A 14,714-nucleotide genomic window follows, 5' to 3' on the forward strand; every position below is an offset into this window, starting at 1 on the left:
AATACAGATGTAGGCTAAGTCTCGGGCTGTAGCCTAGCATACGTCTACTGAATAATAAAAATATTTTGTCAGTTAAACTCCGCTCTAGCGAGGGTTTTCACTGTAGCGAGCAATTTTCTGTTTCAATCAGATCACAAAATGCAAGTCTTGGCACGTAGGCAATGCTAAAATCGTGGCCGATCTAGTTGGCATATTACCTCTTTTGGAAAACATAGGCTATATTGCATGATAGCTATACCATGCGATTGACTTTGGAATTTTATTCCATCCTACAATCTAATGCAAATATGGATCGCCAGCTGTTGCTTATAATACGAAACGGTAGCAGGGTTAGCCTAATTAGACTTTGCGTTTACTTCTTTTTTATGAACCAATTTTGATTATACAAGCCATGAATTAATCCTCATGTTGAGGGCGTGGCCTGTCTGTCGGGGGCGAAGTCTTCCTCTCCACACTCTGTGATTTGTTGGGTTGAAAGAGCTTATGTTCAGGGCTAAAAGGTCACCCTTAACAAGCTCTTCCCATGAAAGTTTTGGTCTACCTTGATCCCACTGTGCTGCAATGTTGATACATCCGAGATGGCTAAGCTACACACTCAGCTAAAATAAACAAATTTTTCAACTCTTATTATTCCTACTGTGATGAACAGTCAAGACGCACTTGTAGGCCTTGGCTATACAGTTTGCAGTACGGTAGCCTTCGCTTCTATTTGTACATATATGCCTATGAAATCAATTACATGCCAAATAGCCTACGGTGCTGTGCAGGGGCTCTATCCACTTTTAGAATTCGGGGGGGGGGGTGATTTTTAGACAGTGGGCTAAAATCGTCTTAGTCATTCCAAATCACTTCAATAAGTGGGGGGTTGATCACTCCCCCTTGAATACAGCCCATGGTACTGTGCTTGCAGTTCAGACCACATTCGCAAACGGTTTTGTGACGCCCTCATGTCGCCTAGAGCGCACATGTGAGTCTAGTAAAGTTCGATTAGCATACGGTAATTTATTTAAGCTAACTTAATCGGGGTTTTGAGTTTATTCAAATAGTTCGCGAGTCCTGATTATTGCCTTGGCTAAGCTTTTCTGGACAAGACCACAACACATATTATATTATAAGTTACATTGATTATAATTATCTTAGTACATTGAAAAAATCTGAGACAAAGTAGTTAGGACCAGCCATATAAGCATGTGTCGATGCCTGCCGCGCATCTGAGCTAGTCTAGATGAAAATTCAACTAGATTCAACTAAATCCAATTAACCCCCCAACTACTCTGGCAAGCAAACACCTGCTTATGTTTCTGGTCCAACCAATGGAAACACTCGAACAATCTACATAGATACTTTTCAGCCAATCAAATCATTCAGCTACGAAAGTTTATGTAATTTTTCACAATGTAATTAAGTTCTTTTATGTTTGTTTGTTTATCTTTATCCTGCATTGCGGGAAAGCGGACTTGAGCGCTATGCATCGGTGTACGCCTTCCGACATACACCTGACCCACGCTGCAGCCGACAGCAATGTCTGTTTCCGGTTGTCTACTTTACGTATGACTTAAATTTGGTACTACCCATTACTCGAAATCGATCACTAGGTAGAGGCAATTATCGTAAAGTTTCTTGCCCAGAGAAACAACAGCAAGTGCGGGTGGCTGGAGTCGAACATGCAGGCTCTCGACTGCGAGCCCAACGCGCTAACCACTCGGCCATGGCTGTCATGACATCCTGTGGTGAATTGTGTATGGTCAGATCTGTTTACGGAAGTTTCCACATTTTTTCAGGCAGCCACCATTTGTTTATAAAACACCTTTGTTTATGTTTAGCCATTAGATAATACGAAACCAAGGAACACATTTGTTTATGTTTATGAAACACATTTGTTTGTGTTTAGCTACAATAAGTAGCTGATGATATGGGGTTGTTACAGTTTATTTTATATTTTCGACGGTTGAACTGAAGCAAAAAACAATCTTGAAATAACGAGATTGCACATTTTAACTCTTCCTTTTCACTGTGACTGAGGTGATCTTTATCTTCGGACTGAGGAAACGTCTTTGAGAGCTTAAACCTGGCGGTTTCGCAGTGCCTACTTGTAGAGGCTTTAAACCACTGACACAGGCCCGGCCTCAAGTATGACAGAGTGAAGTTTCTAATTGTTGAAGTGCTGTTGTCTTTGAATTATTCAATCTACTAGTTGCCGCTGAATGGAGAGCTGTCCTTGAAAATACGTTGCTCAAGCGCGCATCCCGAGAGTCGAATCAACGCCGCTTGATGTTGAAGCTTCCTTCTTCGTAAAGTTGGGTGTCAATTGCTTCATCCTCTGCTTCGCTGAATGAAATGATTATATGCAAATACAACCTGCACTTGGGAAGTGGTATATCCTACAGCAGGGCTATTCAACTGGCGGACCGCAGTCCGAATCCGGACCTTCTGGGCGTTGATGGTGGACCTCGGGCTTCTGAAAGAATAACCTCATTGCCACGTTTCAGGGCCTCTTTAAACAGATTTCTGTTGGAAGCAATTTTCTCTGTGAGTGTGATTATCTTAGTAGTCAAGGGGGGCTTAACTTAGCCCCCCAGCACTTTGTCAACAATCCACGTAGAGTTGCATTGTACCTTAAAAAATGGTTCGGCACTGATTAACTTTCGTCGTTGCGTGTGAAATAACTTATTCACCGGACCGTTAAAAATATTCAACTTGTCAAACTGGACCTTTGTTAATATTAGTTGAGTAACCCTGTCCTACAGCTTCTGAAAATGTGTTAACATTGCTGTTTTAATTCAGCTTTGAAGTACCCGTAAAATCCTGGCAGAGCATGCGCACCACTAAGCCTGAAGAATAGGCCTGGCAACTTTTACATCAGCGGATACTTCAGCTTTGTGAGAGAGTAGGCTACAATTCATGATGGGTTGTGTCAGTGACATAAACCACTGCATACTAAAAATAAACAGTTTTTATTACCGGTATGAAAAGAAAATCCCAACATGCACAGTTGCATAAACAAAGAAACACATCATTATGAAAAACGTAAATAGTAACAAACAAGCCAATCCCAATCAGATTGCATGAAGGTCAAGTCAAACTTGTTGAATTAAATGAGTAGCCTCAACCGCATCCAGTACCGGTAGTGGATCTTGAAACCTTGAAAACGAGTGGATTGAAGGTGTTCCGATTACGTGGGATTGGCTGTTTCACATTTAAAAAACGAAACAAAACCTGAGTTAAAACGCTTTCGTTCATCATAAGCAATTTTATTGACATCGTGTTACACTTCTATGGGCTAAATACAATGCAGTTTACCATCAAATACACGATCACAACTGAATTTCAAACAGGAAGTGGCTGAAAAATAATCAAAAGAAACCAAGCCCTTTCACATTAAAAAAATACTTAGACATATGAAAACGGCTGTAATAAAACAAAATAATTTACGGTTACCGTAACGACAAAGCCTGGTCACGTGACCAGTAGGGTAGTGACGTAACTAGAGGCTTGTTCGGGATTATGAGAACCCAGTGAGAGGACCCAATTTTGGTATGCAGTTTCCAGTTTGTCAATGGTGTTTGACTGTTTGTGTTCTAATCCTTTGTCAGCCACTAATTGCAAACAGGGCTGTGGGGTCGGAGTCGGCCAGTTATAAACCGAGGAGTTATAAAGTCTTTTATTTTTCACCCGATTCCACAGCTCTGTGGCGTTGGAGGAATATTGACTGTCTGAAGTCGGTCAGTTATAAACTGAATAGTCGGAGTCGTGTAATTTTCGCCCGACTCCACAGCCCTGATTGCAAACATTAAAAATGCTGAAAAAGATGCCTCTCAGAGCAAGATAATCAATCCAGGTGGCAGAAATGGCAATAAAACGGTTCAAGTCAGAAACAGCAATCAAACGGAAAATGTGTAGCTTACTTTGAAAAAACAATAGTCTTTTCAATGTTCTTGCACTGATTCAGAAGATAGTAAAAAGGCAAGGACAAAGTAATCCATTATTGTATTGGCTGGCATCACATTTAGGCTTCTTTTCGGACCACCGCAGGCTACGTTATTTTTGTAAAATGTAAATACTGTACTATAACAACGCCACAGGTAAGGTTGTATTCAATCTTCACTTTGAAAAATTGTTATTTTATAACACTTGGGGGAATTGCTTTAGGTTGCTGAGTTTTACACACCGTAGCCTACACGTTGCTACGAAAGTCAGCTTTGTGAAATCGAAAGCATCGTTGCTTTTACAGTATTTCAAAATAATCAAATATAAGCAATGTATCAAGTCCTTTACGCTCAATAAACCATTGCATTGTTATATATTTGGACAAGTACTTTTACCATGAAAAATTGAGTTACAACCACTACACCTATGGACGTAAGCACATTTTACGGCTGATTTAAAACAACCACTTATGTTGAAAAACTTACACAACGACGGTTTCTTCTCATCTCGAACGTGTGAGCGTTTTTGCATTGTCGTGTAATCTTCCCTTGCTTCGGAGTCTTCGTTCAACCTATTGTTACGTCTCAACGTGTCGTCTTCTTCCAATCGACTTCGCTTGACTGCGCCCGTGTCGGAGGCGAAGCCAGGTCGTTTGGTTACATAAGAATAATTGTTGGATACATTTGTAAATTCAACATGACGACCAGCAAAAATACTGTCATCATGATCACTTTCTTCATCATTTTTGTCTAATGATCTGGTGATCACCTGTTCATTAATTCCGTTTGGCGTATTGCGGCGGTTGACACACTTACCACCTCTTGGGTAGTTGTGCTCTGTGCGAGGTACTTTGTTTGAAAATTTGGTTTTAAAACGCGATTTGCAGGAACTCTGATTGTTTTTAACACAAGTGGTATCTTTGCTTTGCTTGGGCTCTGGTAGATAATTTTCTTTTTTTTCTTCTGCTTGCGTCCAAGCCTCTTTAAAGTTCCAGCACTCTGACTGTCTGGCATAGGAAAGCAATCGCTTGTCAAACTGGATAATTGATTTACTCATATTTGGATAACGATCGAATTTTGCTAGTAACTTTTCAAGATACGCTATGTACCTTACCAATAATTTTCTATTCAGTTCATGTTGGATGGTTGAGCTATGGACAAATTCAAACAGCAGTGCCAAATGAGAACGTAAATACCGAAGTGGAGATGTATTTTTCACTTCAGTATTAGAACACCAAGGGCTAAACTGATTCAATGCAAGGTTCTTTAATGCAGGACTCACACTTTGTAGGGCATTTTTTAAATCATGGTTTCCGTTACAGAGAGTGAGAGATCTAGACGTTTCCTTTTGCTTCTTTGATTTAGCACAACTTACTTTGTCTGGTGTGCGATTTGCCTCCTTTGCTTTGATGTCATTAGTTTGTGTGGCAACACTGACTCCGCATGCCTCAGTTTTAAGCTTCAAACATTTGTTCACGTCGAGATCTTTTTTCAATACAGACGGCAGATGACTTTGCTCACAATCATCGGTTTCACCCACCTCGTCAGTGGTAATATAATCTTCAGGGTCGTTGTCCTTTAACAAATTTTCGTCACTACTATTTGATACGGCAAATAGTGACTGGCATGCGATCAAAAAATCTTCAGAAGTCAGCGTTATCATTTTCTCTGGTTTAAAATGTTCTTTATCTTCTGATAATTTACTCTTAGATGGAATAATCAACAAGTAAGCGCTGCTTAACAAGTCCAACACATTCAAATCAGCACTCCCATTTGAGCACTTACCACTTGATTCTTCAACGAAATTCCGGTTCACTTCAAGCGAACCCTTGAAACACGTGGATACCATTTTCAATGCTTTGCGCCTTCTTTTTTCGCGGAATGTACAACACAAACTAACTGATGAAACCTTGATTCCTAACTTTCTGCTCTGCACAAAATTCTGCTAACTTATAAGCAATGGCGGCTGTTCGCGCCTTTTTTCTTCGCCTTTCCTGTTGAACGGCTGTACGCGCCTTTTTCTTTCCTGAAAACTGACTTACTGACTGGCAGTGGACAGTACAAGAGAGAATGCTTTTATGACGTAATTGTCATGTGACATACACTACCTTGAGGGATTGTGAGATCAGACTGCAGCCATTGCAATTTCAGGGCACAAATCCCAGACAGGAAAAATGCTTTTTACATCGTTTCAGCGTCGCTGGCGGTTACAGTTACAACAATAAAAAGTGGTTACTTTTCCTTTCTGCTATTTTGCGTTCATCGAATGCTGGCACTTGCACAAAAATCTAACCTCTTAGTGTAATTTATTAAGAATCGATTTCGCTATAGGAATAGCTTCTTCAGCTAGCACTTGTAAAAAAGAAACTTTGAAAAATGCGTAGAACAAACAAGAAACAAATAAAGTTTTTTTACTTTCAATCGACTTTTGCTGGCTGGTCCAGGCTGGTATGTTGCCCCACATGGCGCAACAACAGCCACCATCGCTTTTTTCTGATTTTCTCTTTTGTGAGAGCTGTTTTCTGTTCAGTGTTTACTTACTTACTGTACCAATACCAAACCAAAACTCAAAAAGCAGTGATGTCAATAAACCACATAAAAATCAATGCTACAATGCATGACTAACACTAAAAACCCTAAATGAAGAGTTGTTCAATGAAGAATTGTAGATATGGTCTCTATTTAAAAACGTAAAAAGTCATTGTTCTTTTTTTAGGACCTAGGAACTAGGTAATAAAATCGATATAACTTCTTTAAAATGCAAAGATTGAACTTTATCCGCTCTGCCTTGACTTGACTGCCTAAGGGCAGACCGAGTATAGGAGTCAAACGTACCTGTGTTACGGTCACGTGATGGAGACGTGGGCGCTGCCCGGCTTTAAAACTTCTGCCGGTACCAGTCGCCCCACAAGACGGGCCGTCCGGTGGGGCGACTGTCGTGAGCTGACCTTTTTGTGTTTACGGAACGCTAAGCCCGTCTCCCTGGCCCGTTCCGCCATTCTAAATTTTGCGGACGAGTCGCACAAAATTTTCGATCCACACTTTCCTTCCACAGGTACCTAGACTCCCCAGCCTGGCCCCCGCGACCTAAGCTGGTGGACTTCCCTTCCGGGTGCATCGCCACCCCATAATCACGCCGCTCCCCGCCTCCGTGGGGCGTGGCAGGCCGGTTCTTTAAAGTCTCTGACCTGGCTATGTTTATTGTGTTCTTCTCGCCGTGTCAATTATTTTGTACTCGTGCGTTGTTGACCAAAATAAAACAGTTCATCACCATTAGACTGATTTACTGGCTAGGACAAACATGACATGTAGGGAGAATACTAGAATTCAAAAACGAGACAGAGATGATAACGAACAAAACGGTACAAAACACTTATAAAACCGTTTTGTTCGGTGATATCCTTTTGGATTGTGACATTTCCACAAGGGTTGCCAGGTTGTCCCTTTTGAGATCAATTTTTTGGAAATTTCTCCTGTTTCAATTGATTAAGATTTTTAGCTAAATCTACTTTCGATTTTTTTATACAAATAACTATTTTTTGTTTTGTTTAGATGTCTAAATATTTTAAAAAGTGAGATCAATTAGAATGAATAGGCTACTTTTAGTTTAGTAGCCTACATCTTGAGCACACAATACAGGATATTAAAACAGCGAAAATGGAAGGCAATCCGTACTCTATGTTTTGGTAATCCAAACGTGTTACACCAAGGAGGCAATGAAAAACATGCACATATCTTCGTGAAGATGGCATCACTGCATTAGATAGGTTTTTATAGGCCACACTGAAAAATTATAATCATTTAAAAATTAATAACCAATAAGCTACACGCAATGTAAGCAGAAACAATATCAAAGCGAACTTTCACAACTACCACAACACAATAAACTTTCTCGAATCTCCTTCGACTACCAGAAACATTTCTCCATTCAATATGAAAGATTTGAAAAGTCTAAATTCTAACTCAAATGTTTTATCAGACATCATGCATTTTGCGCAGGCTAGGTGGTAAATTCATTGGGCAATGGTGTCTGTAGACTCAGGTTCAAATTCCAGCCTGATAGCTTTACAGTTATTGTTCCGATTTATTTTAATTTCATATTAAAATCTTTGCGATGAAGTTCGTTTTGTTTTAGCAAAAAAAGATGTCCAACAGCTCTACTTGTAAGATTTTTAAACATTTTTGTGAAGATAATATGTATTTTCTTTATTACCAGACTGTCTTATTTGTGAAAATATTTTTTTACTTTTTTTCAGAATATTCATTTTCGCCTTCTGTTGCCAAATCAGCAGAGACAATTGTCAAAGCGGCTGTGCATTTCCACCATCGTGTGACGTCATCGTTTCTTCCCACTGCAGTGAAGTTCCATTACATTTTCAATCTGAGAGATCTATCAAATGTCTTTCAGGTAAGCCAGAAAAACTTATTAATTTTTGCATGTTGCAAACAAATTTTGTTCGTTTTTTGGAGCCAAGCTATCAACGGCTGATAAAAATCTTTTTGATATTTATCTAGCAATCATAATTTTTTGATATCATTGATAGCTTTTTTTTGCTTTTCTTTAGGTACACCTGAATAATTTTTATTTGTCCTTACAAGACCATAATGTTAAGTGAAACGTATTTGGATGTGTTCTGTTATTAGTTACGTCGTTCCTTTGAATAATGTAGTCCACCTCAATTACTTAGTTGTTTCATCGTCTGTTTAATATAAAACTGTTTGACTTCCAAAGCAATGGAAATTTACTTTAAGAATTAAAGGAATTTGGTTCTACATCCGGTGTTGCTGTAATACTCAGCAATCGTTTTTCTAGTGACCTAATAAAATAGCTATGAAGAGACCTGTGTCTTTTGCAGGGCTTGTTGTTTGCGTCTCCTGACTGCGTCAAATCACAATTGGATTTGATACGTTTGTGGTTACATGAAACTTCGCGGGTTTATGGCGACAAAATGGTGGACGAAAAAGACTGTGCTTCATTTGAAAAGATTCTTGCGGAAGCCGCAAAGCGAGTTTTTGAGGTGATTCTTACTTAATGATTGTTATTCTTATAAATGTAATACTTAACGATTCTTATTTATGATTGTTCTTATTCAAGTTAATAGAAATTGCCAATCGTCCCTTAGATCGACATTTAATTTATTCCATTAAGAGAAAATGCACCTATCTACTTTCCGCTGTGGTGCCATTTGATTTCCCTAAGTATCCATTATCTATTTTCGGTCTTGAATACTTCAATCTGGTTACATTACACTTGTTTGACATGCTGCCATCGTATTTGTTCATTCATCATATTGTGCAGTTTTATCATTTTCACTCCCTCCCTTTTATAGTACCCTGTTACAACCCCATATGACCAGCTATGCAGGCTACACAGCCTACCTCACAAGTTGATAGATTGGTGTTTGATGAAGATTATACGTGACTCGTTATATTCAAGAATCTTAGTGTTTCATAAACTAAATAGTAATTTCCTGAAAATAATGTTGATGCCTCAGAAATACGTGCGAAACGTAGCCCAAAGACTACACACGTGATGTTGTTTTATCCCCAGATCAATTATCGGAGTTTCGCGATTAAGGATATCAGGTTTAAATTGTTGGGTCGTTCTTTATAAGTCGGAGCTTTTGTAAACATATCAGACCCATTCATGATTCACTCGGAGGATGTCACGTCAGCGTCGGATTAAATTGCTTAATGCAGAGTGCTAAATGATATAAATTTTCGTAGTTGCAGTTATTTGATTGGTCAATGAAATGCCTAAGTGGACTTATTCGAGCATTTCGTTGACTAGGCCAGTCATATAAGCAGGTGTTTGCTTGCCGGAGTTTACTTGGGCTTTCATCTTGCCCAGCTCAGGTGCGCGGCAAACATCGGCATATGTTTATATGGCTGACCCTAATGTTTCAGACTGTTTCATTGCATTCATAATCAATGTATAATATAACATGTGTTGTGGTCTTGTCCAGAAAAGTGAAGCCAGGGCAATAATTGGGACTCACGAACAATTTAGACTATGATCTCGGCTCAAACCCCGAATAAATCAACATTACGCTATCAAAACTGCACAATAATACTACGAGCTCTATAGGTGACATAAGAGTGTCATAAATAACCCTGACCACACATTAAAGCCTGATTTAGATTTGTTGGCCATCTTTGTAAACGAAAGCCAAACATCACCGCCATCATCATTATACAAACGCTGTCTGTCAAGCTTCGTACTGCAAATCCAGCTGGGCAACTTGGTGCAATCTCCTTACGAGGACAGCATTTTTTAACTAGCGTTTCACTTTATGACATGATGTTTACAGGAACATTCGTTATACCGTGGTGTGTTTATGTTGCAACAAGCAAGTTTCATGTTGTTTATGTTATTACATTTAGGGAGGAGAGGAATTCCACGACCGCATGCTTGCCCAGCCCAACATATTCTGCCATTTTGCTGAAGGTGTGGGCGAACCAAGGTACAGAACGCAGCCATGTTAACTTAATTGCTTTTAATAGAAGTTTTGTTGAGAGTGCACTTCGTTGTGTAGGCTACTATAGACAATATACATATATAAGCCATTGCCAAGCAACAACGTCTGCAGACGTTGAATCAATATAAAATGACGGATTTGGCTGTATTGGAAAGCCGGATTCAATAGACTTATTGAAACAAACGAAACTGCACATGCAAACAGGCAGGCGCGGATTTATGGGGGAGGCCCAGGGGGCCCGGGCCCCCCCGAAATTTTGTGAAAAATTGTATGTTTCCGCATCAAATGGTTTGATATGCTTCTAAACAGCTGATATTAGTCCCTCGGCATCACAATTGATGAAAATGGTTGTTTTAATGTCTATTTTCTAGCATATCGTATATGTCGTAGTATCATTGTTCATATCTGTTTAGCTTTTTCTTTCTTTTTAATTGATTTTCAAATTTTCTGGCCCCCCCCCCCCCCCCCGAAAAAAACTCTTAGATTCGCGCCTGCAAACAGGGCTAACGTTTTCGATTCAACACTGTGCTCTCAGCAAGGATAATAAGTCTTACATCTGACAGGAGAATTACCATTTCATTTCTTTTTGGTCGTAGTTTAATTAAACATATGTTTGCAGCCCAGCGTACGATATATTGACAGCAATAAACCGACATACAATACAGTATACTGCATATTTTCGCTGTATCAGTTAATGTTCACTGCTCAGTCTTTGTGCTGATTACTAAGAATGTAATCGCTAACTTTCCCCCCCCTGTATAAATATTACCCTTGTATAACCTCCCCCCCATAAATACAAGTTAAATTGAACAAAAGAAATTGCGATTAATTCAAATCATGACTAAGCTTCAAGCTTCGGATCGGTTACGCGTCAATTCAAAGCCGATAATTTATTTATGATAAAGACAATAACCCTAACCTTAACCCTTCGTCTTTGAATCATCGGCTTTGAATTGTCGTGATACCAGATCTATATGGTTCCGTATCAACAACACATGTTTGAACACTGAGAACAACACAGCGCATGTAGCACTATGCAAAAACAAACATTATTATTATAAGTCGCAATTTCATTATCGCTTAATGAGCGGCGACAACCCTGCATTGTCATATGCTATGTATGAAAGATTTTGTTATATTTACATCATATTTTTAGATACACGCAATTGTGATCATGATGTTCGCTAATTTGTATATGAATGTCATGATCCGCATGGTCTTTGCTCATGATACTGTTCAATAGAAACCGTTAGCAGTCGGTTTCTGTTTGTAACTACTAGTACGCAATGGGTGTCACAGAGATTATTTCCACTGGAATAGTAATACAGAAATAGCTCAAGACGTTGGTTTGCGGAAATTTCTCAATAGGCCTGAAGTGTTGCAAAACTAAACCTCTGTTAAGTCTTTTGAAAAACTAACACCATATCCCGCAGACATAGAATATAAGTTTTATGTTTTTTCATTCATTTATATTTTTTAATGTAATATCAACGTCAAATCCACAATATACAGATACATGCCAGTGCGCAAGTGGGAGTCTTTGAACGAGTTGTTAGTGGAAGCACTGGAAAACCACAATGACGTGTTGCCAGAGATGAACCTGGTGCTGTTTGAGGATGCCATCATGCACATGTGAGTGTTCCAGCAAAATCTGCCCTTTTCACATTGATTCGACGTCTGCAGACTTTGAATCAATGTAAAAAGGAGAGATTTTGATGGCTAGGACTATAAATGTGGCTTGAGAGCATCTTTTCCAACACTAATTGCAACGTCTGTAGTTTTACATAGACGACTGTTTTGTCTGCCCTTGTCTGTTTGTTCGAGAGTCGTTGAAAAATGAAAATTCTTTCGGTTTATATACGTTGCGAGTACTTTTCAACTCCCCGCCTTATTTCCTAATATAGTGGTTTTTTAAAGATAACATCACGGTGGGAAGATTTATGTTTTGTGGAAACGTTACACAGTACTTTTCAATTCCCTCCTTATTTCCAATTGTAGTGGTTTTTTAAAGATAACATCACGGTGAGAGTTATGTTTTGCGGAAACTTTACAGTCATGTCGCATCCAAAACACAGGATGTGGTGGGCTCAATTCCGTGAAATTGGAGAATTTAGATTTGGAATTTGTACAGTTGCAATGCATTTCACGTGAGAATGGCATTCGTTAACAGGAAGCGTGACCTAAATTCTAAGTTGCATGAGGGCAGAATTTAGGTTTGGAGTTTTCACTGGCGCAACCCAGACAACAAACCAACCGCTTTTTGCATTGATTTAACGTCTGCGGACGTTGAGTCAATGTAAAAAGCAGTTGATTTGCTGTCTGGGAATACATTTGCAATTTTCATAGGTTTCGACCAAACGTTCTAATATTGCAAATTGTCAGTTAGAGACATGGTACATGTCACACATTCATCTGATGAAAGTAAAAGCAAAGACATATAAGTTGTTTTATTGCTTTACTGACGTTGCATATTGAAATCATTGAAATGATGTAATATCTCTTCGCCATTCTTAAATATTATACCACCCATCAACTCTTCAAATGATGTAAAGCACAAAAACTTAAAATGTTAACATTGAAATAATGTTAAAAACGGAAACTTTGTTGACTCGGGAATTATGTGTCTCGTGCGTTAACCTAAAGTTATTTTCGTTTCTAGCACTAGTTGCTACGTTCATCTGATGAAATTGAAATAAAAAGCAATAAACCATCTTGTTTGTTGTTAATTTTACTTTCAATTTCATCAGATGAACGTAGCAACTAGTGCTAGAAACGATAATTGTCCTGATGAACACCCAAACTTTTCAGTATTCAGTCTAAAGTTATTTATTGGTCGTGCTGCTGTTTCTACTCCTTTTGAATCAAAAATAATTTTGACTGGTTCAAGAAGCGAGAGCCGAGAAGTTGTCAAAAAAAAACATAAAAAAACGCAAGAACAGCGGTGTATTGCAATATTTCAAAATGATGTCTGGATTCTGGAAAATTGATGTGAAAAAGAACTGATTTCCTGCTTGCGAAATAGACCTGTTTGTGTCAAGCAATCTTGTTCTAGCTGCCTGTCTGTTGTTCAGGCAACGTTCTTTTTACTTCAATTCAACAAAATATGACGTGTGTTTTTCAAAACTCTTTGTTCATACATTTTTGTCCACTCAGAATTTTACTAAAACTTGCTGTCTCTGACGAGTCAACCTTTGCCAACAAAACCATCCATCAATATTGACGATGATACTTGAGTTGGGATAGTTGTATTTTGGACAAAACGCGAACACTTTGAACTAGCGTTTCTGTTTTTTATCAACTCCCTTCGTTCACGCTCCAGCCGTGTTGTTTTCGTTTTGATGACTCGGATGTTTTGTATTTGGTAAAAGCTGTGGTACGAACAGCAGAGATCAATGCCTAACAGAGAGCAACTGAGTTCATAGAACAAGCTGTTGTTTTATGAAGTCATCGCATTCGTTTATATGCAAATACTTGGTTTTTGCCCCAACGTTACTGTAACGTTTTGAATCGCTTTATCTGGAGACAACAAAGGGGTAACAAAATATTTACGCCCCCAAATGAACCATAACAACCTTAACATGTTGACTGATGCTAATGTATGCTGTTTTTGTTTTTACGTCGTCTTCGTCGTTCGTGTGAAATTGTTTTTACGTGAAGTCGAGGAAGTTCAGTAAACAAGTCTTTGTGCTTCAGCTGCCGAATCAACCGCATTTTGGAGTCGCCACGTGGCAATGCCTTATTGGTCGGAGTTGGAGGAAGTGGGAAACAGAGTCTATCTCGTCTTGCGGCGTATATTTCCGGACTTGATGTTTTTCAACTAACCTTGAAGAAAGGATACAACATTCAAGACTTGAAAGTAAGTTTTATGACAGCGCTGAAATGATGGTAGCTTGTACCCCAGACAAACCAGTCATTTTTTTACATTGATTCAGAGGTTAAATGTAAAAGACTGATTTGCTGTCTGGGACAATGCTCATTCATAGTATCAAAACACTTAATGGTAAGCCAAGAGGCTGAAACGGATCGTCTTTCCTGACTTCCCGTCCACATAATCTAAATCCCCTAGTATAAGATTGGATACGACAAAAAGCATCAAGTTCTAAAGGTACAATACCACTTTGCTTTGATACGAAAAAAATCTTTAGACGGATCTAGCGTCTCTCTACGTTCGGACCGGAGTGAAATGCATCGGAACCGTCTTCCTTGTCACGGATGCTCATGTTCCCGATGAACGATTTCTGGTCTTAATCAATGATCATCTAGCCATGGGTAACTATAGATTTTTGATAACCAATCAACAAACTTAAAA

The 14,714-nt window shown here is 39.0% G+C and overlaps 1 protein-coding gene across 1 annotated transcript in view; it reads left to right on the forward strand.

The window, feature by feature from the left end:
• Window positions 1-14,714, forward strand: part of LOC145779263 (dynein beta chain, ciliary-like) — a 78,407-nt gene that overhangs the window by 41,465 nt on the left and 22,228 nt on the right. The window contains exons 54-59 of the mRNA XM_082590802.1: window positions 8,183-8,334; window positions 8,783-8,944; window positions 10,311-10,390; window positions 11,918-12,037; window positions 14,099-14,261; window positions 14,551-14,674. Of these exons, the coding sequence (XP_082446928.1) occupies window positions 8,183-8,334; window positions 8,783-8,944; window positions 10,311-10,390; window positions 11,918-12,037; window positions 14,099-14,261; window positions 14,551-14,674 (801 nt within the window). The remainder of the gene's footprint in view (window positions 1-8,182; window positions 8,335-8,782; window positions 8,945-10,310; window positions 10,391-11,917; window positions 12,038-14,098; window positions 14,262-14,550; window positions 14,675-14,714) is intronic.

This window comes from Aplidium turbinatum, chromosome 11, assembly GCF_918807975.1.
Source record: "Aplidium turbinatum chromosome 11, kaAplTurb1.1, whole genome shotgun sequence".
NCBI classification, from domain to species: Eukaryota; Metazoa; Chordata; class Ascidiacea; order Aplousobranchia; family Polyclinidae; genus Aplidium; species Aplidium turbinatum.